This window comes from Giraffa tippelskirchi, chromosome 3 (assembly GCF_054371585.1).
Source record: "Giraffa tippelskirchi isolate mGirTip1 chromosome 3, T2T-mGirTip1v1.2.pri, whole genome shotgun sequence".
NCBI classification, from domain to species: domain Eukaryota; kingdom Metazoa; phylum Chordata; class Mammalia; order Artiodactyla; family Giraffidae; genus Giraffa; species Giraffa tippelskirchi.
The window spans coordinates 147173542-147187962 of NC_137277.1; the positions used below are offsets into that span (position 1 = coordinate 147173542).

Consider the following 14421-nt stretch of genomic DNA (forward strand, 5'->3'; position numbering starts at 1 on the left):
ACGAGATTAATTTGGAGTAACTTGTAGATTGCATACATTTTTCTTCTGAAAAGTTTACTCAAGAGCATATGTAAATGACTCTATTTTTTATTTAGTTTTAGAAAATAATTTTGTAAAGTAAACTCATGCTTCACCTCTAATTTCAACTCATATGAGCTTGTTTGGTTCGAAGGAATTGCTTTCTTGTGTATCACTCAGTTCTCTTTATGGAATCATTGCTTTGAAAACTAATTGGTGGTGGGATGGGAAATCAGACCTTGGGTGTCACTCCAGCACATCATTATACTCACTCCTCCTGTGACAGACACGAATCACACTGAGGCATGCCCACACAGCATGCTGGCATCTATGTAAATGGCTCCATGACAGCTTCACTAACTGTGACCAGGACAGAGAATGCACTGATGGCATCATGTCGCTAACGGATGTGTTTTCTCTAAGTGGAAAATTCTGTATTATTTGAAGAAGTTCCCCACCCCCTACCACCCACCATACAAACTCTTTGACTTTTACATTAATATCAAATGTCAATTATACAAACAATATTTGTGTACTGTATTTTGTTTTCTTTGTGTACAAAATAGTCTTCTACATGCTTTTTACCTTGGACTCAATGGAAAGAAAAAAATAATGTGAAAGAACAGTAGCACTGAGGCATTCAAACCTGCAATAAAAAGGAATAAACTCTTGCTTCCTAGAAATACTGCTCTTTGGTAGTGCTTTATATTTTACAAAATACTTTCAACAAGTTTTTTGTTTCTTGTTTTTTTGAAAAAAACTTTTTTCTGACTATAAAAATAATTGCATGTTCATTGAATTTGGAAAAAATAGTGAAGTGGGTAAAAGAATTGAAAGTCAGCTAAAATTTCACCACCCAGAGATCATCTTTGTTAGCACCTGGTGTATTTTCCTTTCAGATATGCATTCATGTGTGGTTGTGAGTATGTGCATACATTGTGTGTGTGTGTGTGTGTGTGTGTGTGTTTAAACTAGCTTCATGGTGGACCTGAGAAGTTTGTACTGAACAGTCAGTATGACTTAAAACTGTCTTGGAATCAGACAGTTTGAGATTTTAGTCCTGGCTATACTACCTATGTAGTGACTGTAAATTGCTTAAACTATCAAAACTTCCATTTCTACTTCTATAAAATGGGGATAATAATAGTATGCATCTGGTAGGTTTATTGTATAAAAATTAATAAAATAATACATATAAAATACTTAGCATGGTACGTGCCTCGTAGTAAATGCTCAGTTAAGTGTGAGCTATTGTTGTTATTATACAGGTTTTCTTGTCTCTTGTCCTCACTTTATTTTCTAGAGTAGAAATTTCTCTTGTCAAAAAACATTACTTGAGAAATATTTGGAATGACTGCATATATTTCAATACATGAATATACCTTAATGTAATCATTTCTCTATGCTTAGACCATTTCCAGTTCTTTGCTGTCACGAAGAGTGCCACAGTTAATATCCTTTACATTCATTTCTGTGCATAGACAACAAAATGAATTACTAATGGCATTTTACAGAGAGGCAGAAAAAATGAACAATTCTTTAGTATCTGCTAATGTGCCAGGTGATATGCTAGGGATTTTTTTATCTCAAAATTTTCATTTAACTCTTCCATAACCCCACTGAGGTATGTCTGTTACACCAGTTTTTGGATGAAAAACCTCTGATGGGAGACAAGCAGCTCGCTCAAGGTCACAGAGACAGTGGTGGTAGAGATGGTGTTTGAAGCCAGCTGTCTGATTTCAAAGCTTAAGCCTTTGCATTCTGGCAGGCAGCTCGTGCCTATCTTTTTAAGGCTGGCAGGATGAATAGTTACCATTGTGTTTTTCATGAAATGTCACTTGGTGCCACATAAAAGATAGGACACTTGGCTGGAACTCTGAGCTTGCTCAATATAGCACCTCCCATGTGCGTATGTTCTTATATGTTTTGGAATCAAGCCCCATTAAAATAAAGTGTTAACTAAAGGAAATAAAGCATTGGTATGATTATTTGATGAAAGCAAACCTTGAGGAAGAAAACATTTATTTAGTCAAAAAATACAGAAGTCGTCTTTGTTTTAGTTGGATGGGCTAGGCCAGAATCTCCCTAGGAATCTGAGTATTTCATACACATCAGTATAGGAATTAAACAATAACAGCCAAAGTAAATGGATGCTGTCAAAAAGGATTATAAGTTTCATTACTTGTATATTAAGGGTTGAAAGGAAAAATCTTTAGCCTTAATTGTAAGATGATATATCAGGAAAGAGCCATAACAATTGCTCTAGGTATAAGTATAGGTATAAGGGAGACATAAAAATGCTGGGACAAACCTCCAAAGAATTATTTGGTGAACTGACAGGTTGTCTTTAAAAAGTCAGCCATTTGGAACATTCATCTTGGCAGCTCTCAAATCTGACTTACAGTGTATAGTGTGGCAGTCAATTTTTGTAGGAAAAATGCATAATTAATACGAAGATCAAGGTAGAAAGTATTGCCAGTCCGTACCTAACACACAGTTTCTTAGAACAAAGGAGCAATTGAAGTTGTCTTTTAATAGGGTAATCCTGGCTTGTCATTTTGTAGGTTTCAGTTCTTAGTAAAAAACGAAAGAGAAAAAAATGCCCTGGTAGTAATATTTCATATCTAAGAGGTACTTTGTTGCTGAGTTTATAACCAACTCTGGTCTAGTCAAGAAAGCTACCTTTGGTTTCTGAGTTCTTGAATTTTCTTAGTCCTTGAGATTACACATTCTTGCCTTATAATTGTCTCAGTTTCCCTTCAGAGCATTCTAGTTCCTGCAGGGGAGAGATAGTGTCCCTCATAGCCCAAGACCTAAGAAGGTTTTGCATCCTGACACAGCATGACCACCAGCTCAGCCTGTGGAGAGTATGTTGCCCATGGTGGTGTAGCAGGTGGGAAGAGCCTGCGAGTTGAGTGTGGGCTCTCTGCACAACTACTGAGCAGTTACAACTGTGGACAGAGGATGGACTCTGGATCTGCGGATTGGATCTGAGATGTGGCTTCATCTGGCCCTCCGTAGCTGTGTAACGCTGGGCTAAGCGCTTTACTGCCTCTGAGCCTTGGCTCCCTCTGCTCTCGCATGGAGATAATGACTCCTGCATAGTCAAAGGTCACAGGGAGGATTAAATGCATTGAGCCAACCAATGGGTTAACTCAAAAGTGCTCTGATGGTTAGCTCCCAAGTTACTAATTAATGGTGACAGGTCCTGCCTCCCAAGGAGAAGCCAATTTACCATTTAAAATATTTTCAAATGAATAATGGGAATATTTGTAAAAATACACCATTCCTGGTGCTAACCTCACTTGACCCTCCTAACTCTGCTTATACATTTTGCAATAATAAAGGGATAGGCTCCATGCCTGCCCAGGAAGCCCCTGGTGCCCAATGAGCGCGGCATCTCTCAGAGCTTGAATGCTCAATCCCATGGCACATCCCTCTGATGAAGGAAGGAGCCCCTTGGCATCAGTAGGTGGTTCCTTTAAACACAATATAGACCTTTATAAAAACAGGCATTTAAGTCTGCTGTGTTGTTTCAAGATAGAAGCAAAACTTGTATGTTCGATGCATTATTTTAGTTTTCAACAAAAAAGTTTTATAAAAAAGATATCAGATAGGAAAACATTCCAACAGGGTTGCATTGTAAACAGTTATAAGCAGCTCTTTGATTATTAAAGCAATCATTTTGCCAAAGGGGAAGAGGAAAGAGAAGAAGTTAGGAATTTTGACACCGGACATCACACACGCTTTTCTGAAGTCTCCTGTGGTTCCCCTGCAGCCCTGGTAATGTTAGCAAGGACTCAGAAACTGCTTCTGTGTCTGGCTGCCAGAAAGTCCATCTCACCCTGGGGCTGCACTTACTCCCTTTCCCTAGGATGTTGCGGGCTGACCTCCCTGTTCTTTCTTTCCTCCTGGCTGGTCGTGGCGACCCTTTCTCTCAGTCCTTTAGAAGGACAGGATTGGTTCATTGGCCACCAGTTTGAGCTCACGTCTTATGAATGTGTTTTCAGGTCCATAATGACTGAAGTGTCTCTGTGGCATTCGTCAGGGATGGGGGGCAGGGGAGTGGTGTGAGCCAAGTGCTAGATGTTTTCTATAAACCCCCATGAACACTTAGCGGTGGAAGGACCTGCTACCTGGGAATGGCTAACCCTGCTTGCTGTACTCGAATTGGTTTTGAAATTTTGTTTCTCCTTCTATGCGTGTGCCTTCCAAGTTGCTTCAGTCATGTCCGACTCTTTGCAAACCTATGGACTGTAGCCCACCAGTCTCCTCTGTCCATGGGATTCTCCAGGCAATAATACTGGAGTGGATTGCCATGCCCTCCTCCAAGGGATCTTCCTGACCTAGGGATCTAACCTGTATCTCTTCTGTCTCCTGCATTGGTAGGTGGGTTCTTTACCACTAGCGCCACCTGGGAAGCCCTTTCTCCTTTTATACAGGGAACTATTCTGAATTTCCCTTATTTGCTTTGCTACTGCATTTCGTTCATCTCATTTCTTCATCAGCTATTTCTTGAGTGTCTGCTCTGTACTGGGCACTCTGAGAGGAACAGAAAGGAATCAAACATTGAAAAGGAGAGAACAGTTCACACCTCAGGTAGAAAGCAAAATATGTCTCCAGGATTGAGAGAAAGGGAGAGGTTAAGCACGTAATGATTGTTTTTTTGAGCTGTATTTTCTATAATAAATTGTGCTACATAAAAATCTATACCAATATTCATTTATGTAACAAGTCCCATTATAATGAAAATTCCTTTTATCTGTGACTGAAGCAAGCATCATTAGAACACAATTTCAATGCAAAAGAAGACTTTGGACAGTCCCTTGGAGTGAGCTGAAATGGGACTTGACCTCTATACCGAGCTTTTCCTCTATATTGTTCATTTCCACGTGTCAACAAATACTTGATTTAATAGTAAAGCCAGTTAAATCAATATTTCTTGCTGTAGTGAAGGTACAGCAACATATATCCAAGAGCACCATATCCCTACCAGCCTTATTTTGTTTAGTTCAGTCTCTCAGTCGTGTCCAACTCTTTGCGACCCCTTGGACTGCAGAATGCCAGGCTTCCCTGTCCATCACCACCCACCGGAACTTGCTCAAACTCGTGTCCTTTGAGTCATTGATGCCATCCAACCATGTTATCCTCTGTCATCCTCTTCCCCTCCTGCCTTCAATCTTTCCCAGCATCAGGATCTTTTCCAGTGGGTCAGGTCTTCACATCAGGTGGCCAAAGTATTGAATTTCAGCTTCAGCATCAGTCCTTCCAAAGAATATTCAGGACTGATTTCCTTTAGGATGCACTGGTTGGATCTCCTTGCACTCCAAGGGACTCTCAAGAGTCTTCTCCAACACCACAGTTCAAAAGCATCAATTCTTTGGTGCTCAGCTTTCTTTATAGTCCAACTCTTACATCCATACATGACTACTGGAAAAACAATAGCTTTGAATAGACAGAATTTTGTCAGCAGAGTAATGTCTCTGCTTTTTAATATGCTGTCGAGGTTGGTCATAGCTTTTCTTCCAAGGAGTAAGCATCTTTTAATTTCATGGCTGCAGTCACCATCTGCAGTGATTTTGGAGCCCAAGAAAATAAAGCCTGTCACTGTTTCCATTGTTTCCCCATCTGTTTGCCATGAAGTGATGGGACCAGATGCCATGATCTTAGTTTTTTGAATGTTGAGCTTTAAGCCAGCTTTTTCACTCGCCTCTTTCAGTTTCATCAAGAGTCTCTTTAGTTCTTTGCTTTCTGCTATAAGGGTGGTGTCATTTGTGTATCTGAGGTTATTGATATTTCTCCTGGCAATCTTGATTCCAGCTTGTGCTTCATCCAGCCCAGCGTTTCTCATGATGTACTCTGCATATAAGTTAAATAAGCAGGATGATAATATACAGCCTTGACGTACTCCTTTCTCTGTTTGGAACCAGTCTATTGTTCCATGTCTGGTTCTAACTTGCTTCTTGACCTGCATACAGATTTCTCAGGAGGCAGGTAAGGTGGAATTCCCATCCCTTGAAGAATTTTCCACAGTTTGTTGTAATCCACACAGTCAAATGCTTTGGTGTAGTCAGTAAAGCAGAAATAGATGATTTTCTGAAACTCTCTTCCTTTTTTTATGATCCAACAGATGTTGGCAATTTGATGTCTGGTTCTTCTGCCCTTTCCAAATCCAGCTTGAACATATGGAAGTTCACCATTCACGTACTATTGAAGTCTGGCTTGGAGAATTTTGAGCATGACTTTGTTAGCGTGTGAGATGAATGCCATTGCACGCTAGTTTGAACATTCTTTGACATTGCCTTTCTTTGGGATTGGAATGAATTCTGACCTTTTCCAGTCCCATGGCCACTGCTGAGTTTTCCAAATTTGCTGGCATATTGAATGTGGCACTGTAGCAGCAGCATCTTTTGGGGTCTGAAATAGCTCAACTGGAATTCTGTCACCTCCACTAGCTTTTTTCATAGTGATGCTTCCTAAGGCCCGTTTGACGTCTTTTGTTAAGTACATATAGTTTATCATAAACCTACTTGATTGAACTACTTTCACATGAATAGGTTGAAAATAATCCACAAATCTACCATTTAAAAAAAAAACACTCAGAAAATCTCTGATCTTGTCCCTCATCCTTCATTTAAGCAATCCCAAATTTATTTAGCTCAATTTCATCATAAGGAATGACAATATGGATAATATCTTGATTGTGATAGCTATGATTTCTTTCTCTTTGCTCTAAAAGGTTCACCTGAACACAGTGTCCCATCTTCCATACCAGTCAGAGGATTTCTGAACATACTCACAAAGTGGCAAATACTGGTGAACCCAAGAGCCTCAGGTTGTAGGAATCTGATCATCGTGATGGAAGGGAGAGTGAAGTGAAAGCCTCTTACTTACTCTTTCTTAGAACTTTTAATTGTTAGAAGCCTTCTGAAAATTAACTATTAAAAGTTCAGTGCTTCTGTAAACAAATGGCCTGAAGCATCAATATAAACATCATCAAATGTATTTACTGTTTTTGGAAAATTGAGCTTCTCTTGCCTGTACTGTGAATAGAAGAGTGACTGTCATTTCTTGGGCTCCTATTCTGTGCTAAGCACTTACAATATCTCATCTCTCATAGTTAAAATGATGCTTTAATGCATGTATTATTATTTCCATTTCATGTTCAATTTCAACTGCTGAATAACTTATCTGAGGGCACCAAGCTAGAAAGCGTATAAGCAAGGATTTGAACCCAAGTTAGTCTGATTCCAAAGCCTTTCACTTTTTTCACCAGGTGTCTTGAGAATGAAAAAAGTTTTTTTTTTTTTTTTTAATTGTTTAAGTTACACAGGCTCATTCTAGGAAGCTGGGAAAGCAGACAAAAATGATAAGAAAAAAATCACTCATAATTCTTCACCCCAAGGATAATCAATACTAAATTTTATTTTATTTTTCTTTCTAAGCTAAAGAAAGCTATAATTTATATATCTTAGAGAGTATTGTTCTTCAGAGTTGTCATCCTTGAAATGTATTCATGTTCTCTAACAATGTTGTCATTGCTTAAAGCATTTTTAGAACTCTTTCCAGAGCCAATTTAGGAACTAAATTCTCTGTAGATTCCCATGCACTGGGTACTTTGGTAGAGACATAGCAAAGACAGTGTATGCATTCCCTAAATACTTGTCAGAATAATACATTTTACGTTCTGCCTTTCTGTGCCTTCTAAAATTATATGCTGCAAATATTTGACCATCCTGTAAAGAATACCATCATTACCCTCTCTAAGAACCATAAACATCTTCTGCTACTTCTGTTGTGGTAGGAGATGGAGTTTACCAAAATGCTACTTCCTCCCATGTCAAAGATTGATGGACATTTTGGGTTATATTTAAAAGTCTTTATTAAAAATTAAATCTATAAATGTTTACTATCTCGTTTGACAACTCATGTTATTTATTACAGAGTCCACACAACAATCTTTGCCTTTTGTGGTACAAAAAGAAAATCAAAGAATTGTTTTTGTCAAAAGTTTGAAAAAGCACATTTTAAAATCAATTTCTTTTTAATGGAAGTGTTATACTCACTGAATCATTTCCCTCCAAGGAGCTTCTGTAAAAGCAAATATATCTTAAGTGTGATGAACTGATCTTTAAATAAAGTCCGTAGCATCTTGTGTCAAAGTAAATGTTTCTCAAAGAAGCAGGCACACATACACACACACACACACACACCATAGTAAAAGAAAAAATTGCTATCGAAATGGCCGTTGGTATACTTTATTAAAGCGAAGAAAGTCAAGTAGTTGAAGAAGAAAGTCAAGTGCCAGCTGAATTCTCATCTCTTTGGTTTATTGTACACAACACTGTTGCTTTCAGAAAACAAACCTAACCCTCAACTCAAGCATCTCCCTTGTTGTCTGGTTGCTGCCTTATTTTTCACATTCTTATCTACCCCATTGGCTTAGCACAGCACCCTCTTCCCAGATTGCTGGGCACCGGGACACCAGGACCCTGGGTCCTAAGATTGGTTCAGAGTTCTTTGGGGCCCCACCCCAAATGGGGGCCCACTGGGCATGCGCAGTTGTCCTAAGGGCTGCGCTCTTCCCTGGTTTTCTGATAGCCGGAATTTCCGGTGATGAGACTTCATCAAGCTCTCAGAGCTCATCACAAAGTGTAGGCTTTGTCTTGTGTTGATATCCCGGGCACATTCACAGCGTCTGGCATTGTGTTCAGTCAGCATGTTAGCAAAATGAAGAGTTACAATATATTGTCTCAGAAATGGACTGTTGGAAGGAAAAGTTAGTCCAATTGAAAGAGAGTCAGAATAGAATTGTGGATTAGAATCTCAGGGCTTAAAAGAGCCTCTCAGTCAGTCCTCTCACTTAAAGATGAAACCCGGAGCAGTCAGCTGACTTGGAGAAGGTCACCCAGAGAGCTGGCGCCGAGCCAGGCCCAGCACCGGGCGTCCTGAGGTCTTGTCCTGTGCTTCCCGGCGCTCGCCCCTGTCGTCTTTCCCTGGTTGTTTCAGAGAAGTTGAGCTGACTTTGCAGGATCAGTGACCAGAGCTTTTGAAGCCCCACGCAGAGCTTAACAGAGCAACGGATGCAGAGGGATTCTCAGGGAAGGCTTGAAGAGATTGTGGACTTAGTGGGTGTTTGCCTGGTTGACTAACCAGCCCAGCAGCTGTCTCTATGCCTAAGTGGTTACTAGCTGGGCTTGTATGGATATTACAGGCTATCTTTTGGAAAGGAGACTATCATAGAAACAGTAATAACTAACATCTATTTGTGATAAATTAGGCAGGATATCCCTGTGGTTTAGAGTCCAGGCCCTGTGGTCAGATGGTCACAGAATCCCAGCTCCATCACTTGCCCTGTATATTTTTATGAGACAGGTGCTTTCAACTTTCAGTGCCTCATTTTCTTTATCTGCACAATGCCAGTGGCAAAAGTGATTACCTCAGAGTATTGGCTTCCCTGGTGGCTCAGAAGGTAAAGGATCTGCCTGCTTTGCAGGAGACCCAGGTTTGATCCTTGGGCTGGGAAGATCTCCTGGAGGAGGGCATGGCCACCTACTCCAGTATTCTTGCTTGGAGAATCCCATGAACAGAGGACCCTGGCAGGCTACGGTCCATAGGATTGCAAAGAGTCAGACATGAATGAGCTACTGACACTTTCACTTTCTTTCAGAGTATTGTAGGCTTAACTCATGGAAGCCCTGGAACAATACCAAGCAATAAATGTTAGCTATTGTTATTAAAATATCACTGCTGTGAGTAGTGAATTCATTGCACAAATTATATACTATCCAATCTTCCCAACATCTCTGTGAGGAAGCTACTATTATTATCCTCCATTTTACAGTTGAGTAGACTGAGGCACAGAGAGGTACCCCACCCACACAGTTTTAAGTCACGGGTAAGACAGCCTGAGCTCGGGTGTGAGTGTGAGGAAGATGAGCAGTGTGGCTTTGAAACGTGAGATCTGATTTCCCAAATTTCTTTTTTTCCCCCAGAGCACTCCAGACCCTGGCCACTTTCAGGACTGTCTCCGTGGATTCCCAGGTAAGCAGAGATGGTCCCTCCCTTCTCTGTGTCCTCCTCCTGCCCACGTGGCCAGCTGCCTCTGCACCTGTTGCAGATTCCCAGGGGTTTTGTCATAGCCTGTCAATCTTCCAGGGTTTTAGCACCAGAATGCTTATGTATAGGTTCGCAAACTGAAGAGCCAAGTTGCTGGTGATGGGGTGGGAAGTGGGGCATGGAGGTGAGCAACAGAGGACCGGAAGCACTCCTACCCCACCCACGTGCACCTTCTCCACCTACCTTAACGTTTCTGTAGGGTAGTTTCATGCATGTAAAATACTTCAAAGTACCAGGGGGAAAAGTCTTTTATAGAGACCCTTGTGTTGTAGAAAGGAATTTTGGTTAAGAGTGGCAGACTCTGGAGCCAAACTACTTGGTTTTCCCTCCTTGCACTGATAACCATATTTGGTGTTGTTGAAAAACTTGGTTCCATGAATCTAGAAGTCTGGTTTGCAGTCTTCAGTGCTCACTCAGTGTTGACTTGGAGTGGAAGGACACAGCCTTTGGAGCCAGACAACCTGGCTTTGCATCCTGCTTCTGCTGCCTAGTAACTGTAGGGTCTCTGCATGTCCCCGGCCTCTCTGAACCTCAGTTTCTTCCTCTCTAATATGGAGCTAATAATTATGCCCATCTCTGCAAGAGTTGTTGGGATTTTTCTAGCTCATGTGTGTAAAGTAGACTGCATAAGATTGACATTCAGTTCAATGGCAGTTATTATTATTAGTTATTGATATTTGAATGGGCTCATCACAAGTATTTTCTGGAGGGGAAACCATGTTTTTTTTGATTCCTCATACTTTCCCTGAAATATTTTCATTTTCTCCACCATCAGTCTTGCTTGTTTAAAGTAATTTGCTTAGCAAGCCATATATTCATTGTGAAAAGATCATCTCTGATCAGTTCAGTTCAGTTCAGTCGCTCAGTCGTGTCCGACTCTCTGCGACCCCATGAATTGCAGCACGCCAGGCCTCTCTGTCCATCACCAACTCCCGGAGTCTACCCAAACCCATGTTCATCGAGTCGGTGATGCCATCCAACCATCTCATCCTCTGTCGTCCCCTTCTCCTCCAGCCCCCAATCCTACCCAGCATTAGGGTCTTTTCCAATGAGTCAACCGTTCGCATGGGGTGGCCAAAGTATTGGAGCTTCAGCTTCAACATCAGACCTTCCAATGAACACCCAGGATTGATCTCTTTTAGGATGGATTGATTGGATCTCCTTGCAGTCCAAGAAACTCTCAAGAGTCTTCTCCAACACCACAGTTCAAAAGCATCAATTCTGTGGCGCTCAGCTTTCTTCACCGTCCAACTCTCACATCCATACATGACCACTGGAAAAACCATAGTCTTGACTAGACGGACTTTTGTTGGCAAAGTAATGTCTCTGCTTTAAAACATGCTATCTAGGTTGGCCATAACCTTCCTTCCAAGTAGTAAGCGTCTTTTAATTTCATGGCTGCAGTCACCATCAGCAGTGATTCTGGAGCCCAAAAAAGTAAAGTCTGACACTGTTTCCACTGTTTCCCCATCTATTTCCCATGGAGTGATGGGACCAGATGCCATGATCTTAGTTTTCTGAACGTTGAGCTTTAAGCCAACTTTTTAACTCTCCTCTTTCACCTTCATCAAGAGGCTCTTTAGTTCTTCTTCACTTTCTGCCATAAGGGTGGTGTCATCCGCATATCTGAGGTTATTGATATTTCTCCCGGCAATCTTGATTCCAGCTTGTGTTTCTTCCAGCCCAGAGTTTCTCATGATATACTCTGCATATAAGTTAAATAAGCAGGGTGACAATATCATCTCTGATAGAACCTGTCAAATGATTATAAATTCCAAATTGAAGTAGTCTAAAATAAAGAGGTCTTATAGTACTCTTGCCTGGAAAATCCCATGGACGGAGGAGCCTGGTAGGCTACAGTCCATGGGGTCGCTAAGAGTCGGACACGACTGAGCGACTTCACTTTCAGTTTTCCCATTCATGCACTGGAGAAGGAAATGGCAACCCACTCCAGTATTCTTGCCTGGAGAATCCCAGGGATGGCGGAGCCTGGTGGGCTGCCATCTATGGGGTCGCACAGAGTCGGACACGACTGAAGCGACTTAGCAGCATTGCACCTGAATGTTTCCATGAATATTTAAACTTGATTCTTTTTCTAAAACCCTGAAACTTCAGGAGTAAGATGACTGTAACTTTTTTGGAAAAGAGTCATTAACATTGGTGGGAGTTGGTTGTTTTCCATTAATGGAATAGAATATTTTACTTCCTCATATCTGAAATCTGAACCACCATAAAAACATTTTCTTTATTGTTGTTCAAAGGGAATTATTATGGAAACTACTGATTGATTTTTCTCTCTCTCCCTCTCTCTCTGTGTCACACACACACACACACACACACACTTTAGTTTTTCTTTCCCTTAGGCAACTGAAGAGTTACTATGTAAATTCTGGCAGCCTTCTCCCCATCAGACAAGCAAGGGCACAATCAATTCCTGTTTTCTTGGAACGTACCAAATAATCAGAAACTCTGATTATTCTGCTTGAAGGCAACAAGCAGCTTGATGGAAAGACGTACCAACTGAAAACAATTCTGATCATATTTTTGTCAGGAGAATGAGATGCCTCCAGCTGTCTGTCACTAATTATATTAGAGGTAGAAAGCAGGAATGTTTTGGCCTGCAAAAGATCACTCTAGTCTCATGTTGGAACACTAGTTTACTGGCTGCTTATCCCAGAACAGTGACATTGGGCATCCATTCTGTAACTCGTCTTGCCAATTGGTCACAGTCTGAAACATGTCACATGAGCACACTTAAGGAATTTTCTAATTATAGTTCAAAGGCTTTACTTTTATCTTTTTATGTTCATTCTGCAGACATCACTGATGGAAATGATTTCTCTCTCAGCCTAATCCTATTGCCGGCAGTTACAAAAGAACAGAGAGATGGCAAATGAAACCCACAGTAACTGGAGAGGTGTCCGAATTCAATTAGGAAGCGACCTCTCCCATGTGGATGGATAAGCCATATAAATCCATTTTAATTGTGATCTGTGGTACTTATCTGGTCATGTTTATTTTGGATGCAAGTGCCAAAGCTGGATTTAGACCAGAACTCCAGATCTTCCAGCTCTAATGACTAATTTGGGTATCCATTGAATCCCTTAATTCATTTCTTAATTAGTTCTCCCAGAATTAGAGTTGCTTGCTTATGATCATTTTCACAAAATTTTCCAATAAAAACAAGCATACATAGATTTTTTTCCCCTATGGTTCACACATTTGCTATGGTCTTAAAGAATTGTTCTTGTTGTTATCAAAATTATAACAATGACAATAACAAAACTAACATGCTGCCAGGCAGTAGAATATGAACTGAGACACCAGGAACTGATTTTGATTCCCAGCTCAACTATTTACAGCCGTGGGATCTGGGCCAAGTTACTTTCCCTGTATTTCAGTTTTGTTTTGTAAATGGGAGGAATAATAGTACCTACCTCATAGGGTTGTTTTAAGGATTGAAAGGCATTGCATGTATAAACTAACATTCAGACAGCCCCTGGCACTATGATAGATGCTATTTATTATGTTTATTGTCGATAGGACAGTAGGAGACTGATGAGCAGATTTGCTGGTGCCACAATATTGTCATCCAAGTTTGTTCCATTTATGTCATCCATTTGGGGATCATTCACGATGGTAATGATACATTGGGGACTCTGAGGTTGGAATTAATCTCTGTTGTTTGTATTTATACACCTCAGTTTAGCTTAGGATTAACATTTTTGGCTTTCCATGCTTGATCAATATGAAACCTTTTGGTGTAAAATTGCTTTAAAATTTGAGTGAACATTTTGTTCTCTCAGTAGGCACAATACTGGTCATCATTAAAATGAAAAATGCAATTACAATATGTAAAAAATATATGTGATGGGAAGAGGAGGTTTGGGGGAATTGACTTCAGTAAATTCATTGGAAACTTTCAAACTATTTTTTAACAGAGTTAAATGCATTTGATGTCTTGGTTCAAATTTAATCAGTGTGCCAGAGTAAAAGTCTAGGGAAAGATAAATCTAGTAATTTAATGAGCTTTCCTCATGGCTACATAAGAGTTTATTTTAAAATTGATTGCCAAGTGATTCACTAGAATTACCTTTCTTAATTTTTTTTTTCCCCAGAAACTAAGGTTGGTGCAGCAGTTCTACTCTCATGCACGCACAGGTGTGCACTTATGTGTATATGCTAGAGAAATGTGCACTCACGTATATCCAGAGATGTGTAAGTTGTTCTTAGCAGCATTGCTTATATTCATCTCAACTTAGAAACACAGAATAGCCATCAGTT

The 14421-nt window shown here is 40.4% G+C and overlaps 1 protein-coding gene across 11 annotated transcripts in view; it reads left to right on the plus strand.

The window, feature by feature from the left end:
* SPATS2L (spermatogenesis associated serine rich 2 like) overlaps positions 1-14421 on the plus strand; it is a 182970-nt gene that overhangs the window by 14874 nt on the left and 153675 nt on the right. For all 11 annotated transcript variants that reach the window (XM_081581806.1, XM_081581812.1, XM_081581813.1 and 8 more), the window contains exon 2: positions 10014-10062. Coding sequence is in view for 2 of the 11 variants with exons in the window: in XM_081581802.1 (XP_081437928.1) it covers positions 10014-10062 (49 nt within the window). In the remaining 9 variants the exon portion in view is untranslated. The remainder of the gene's footprint in view (positions 1-10013; positions 10063-14421) is intronic.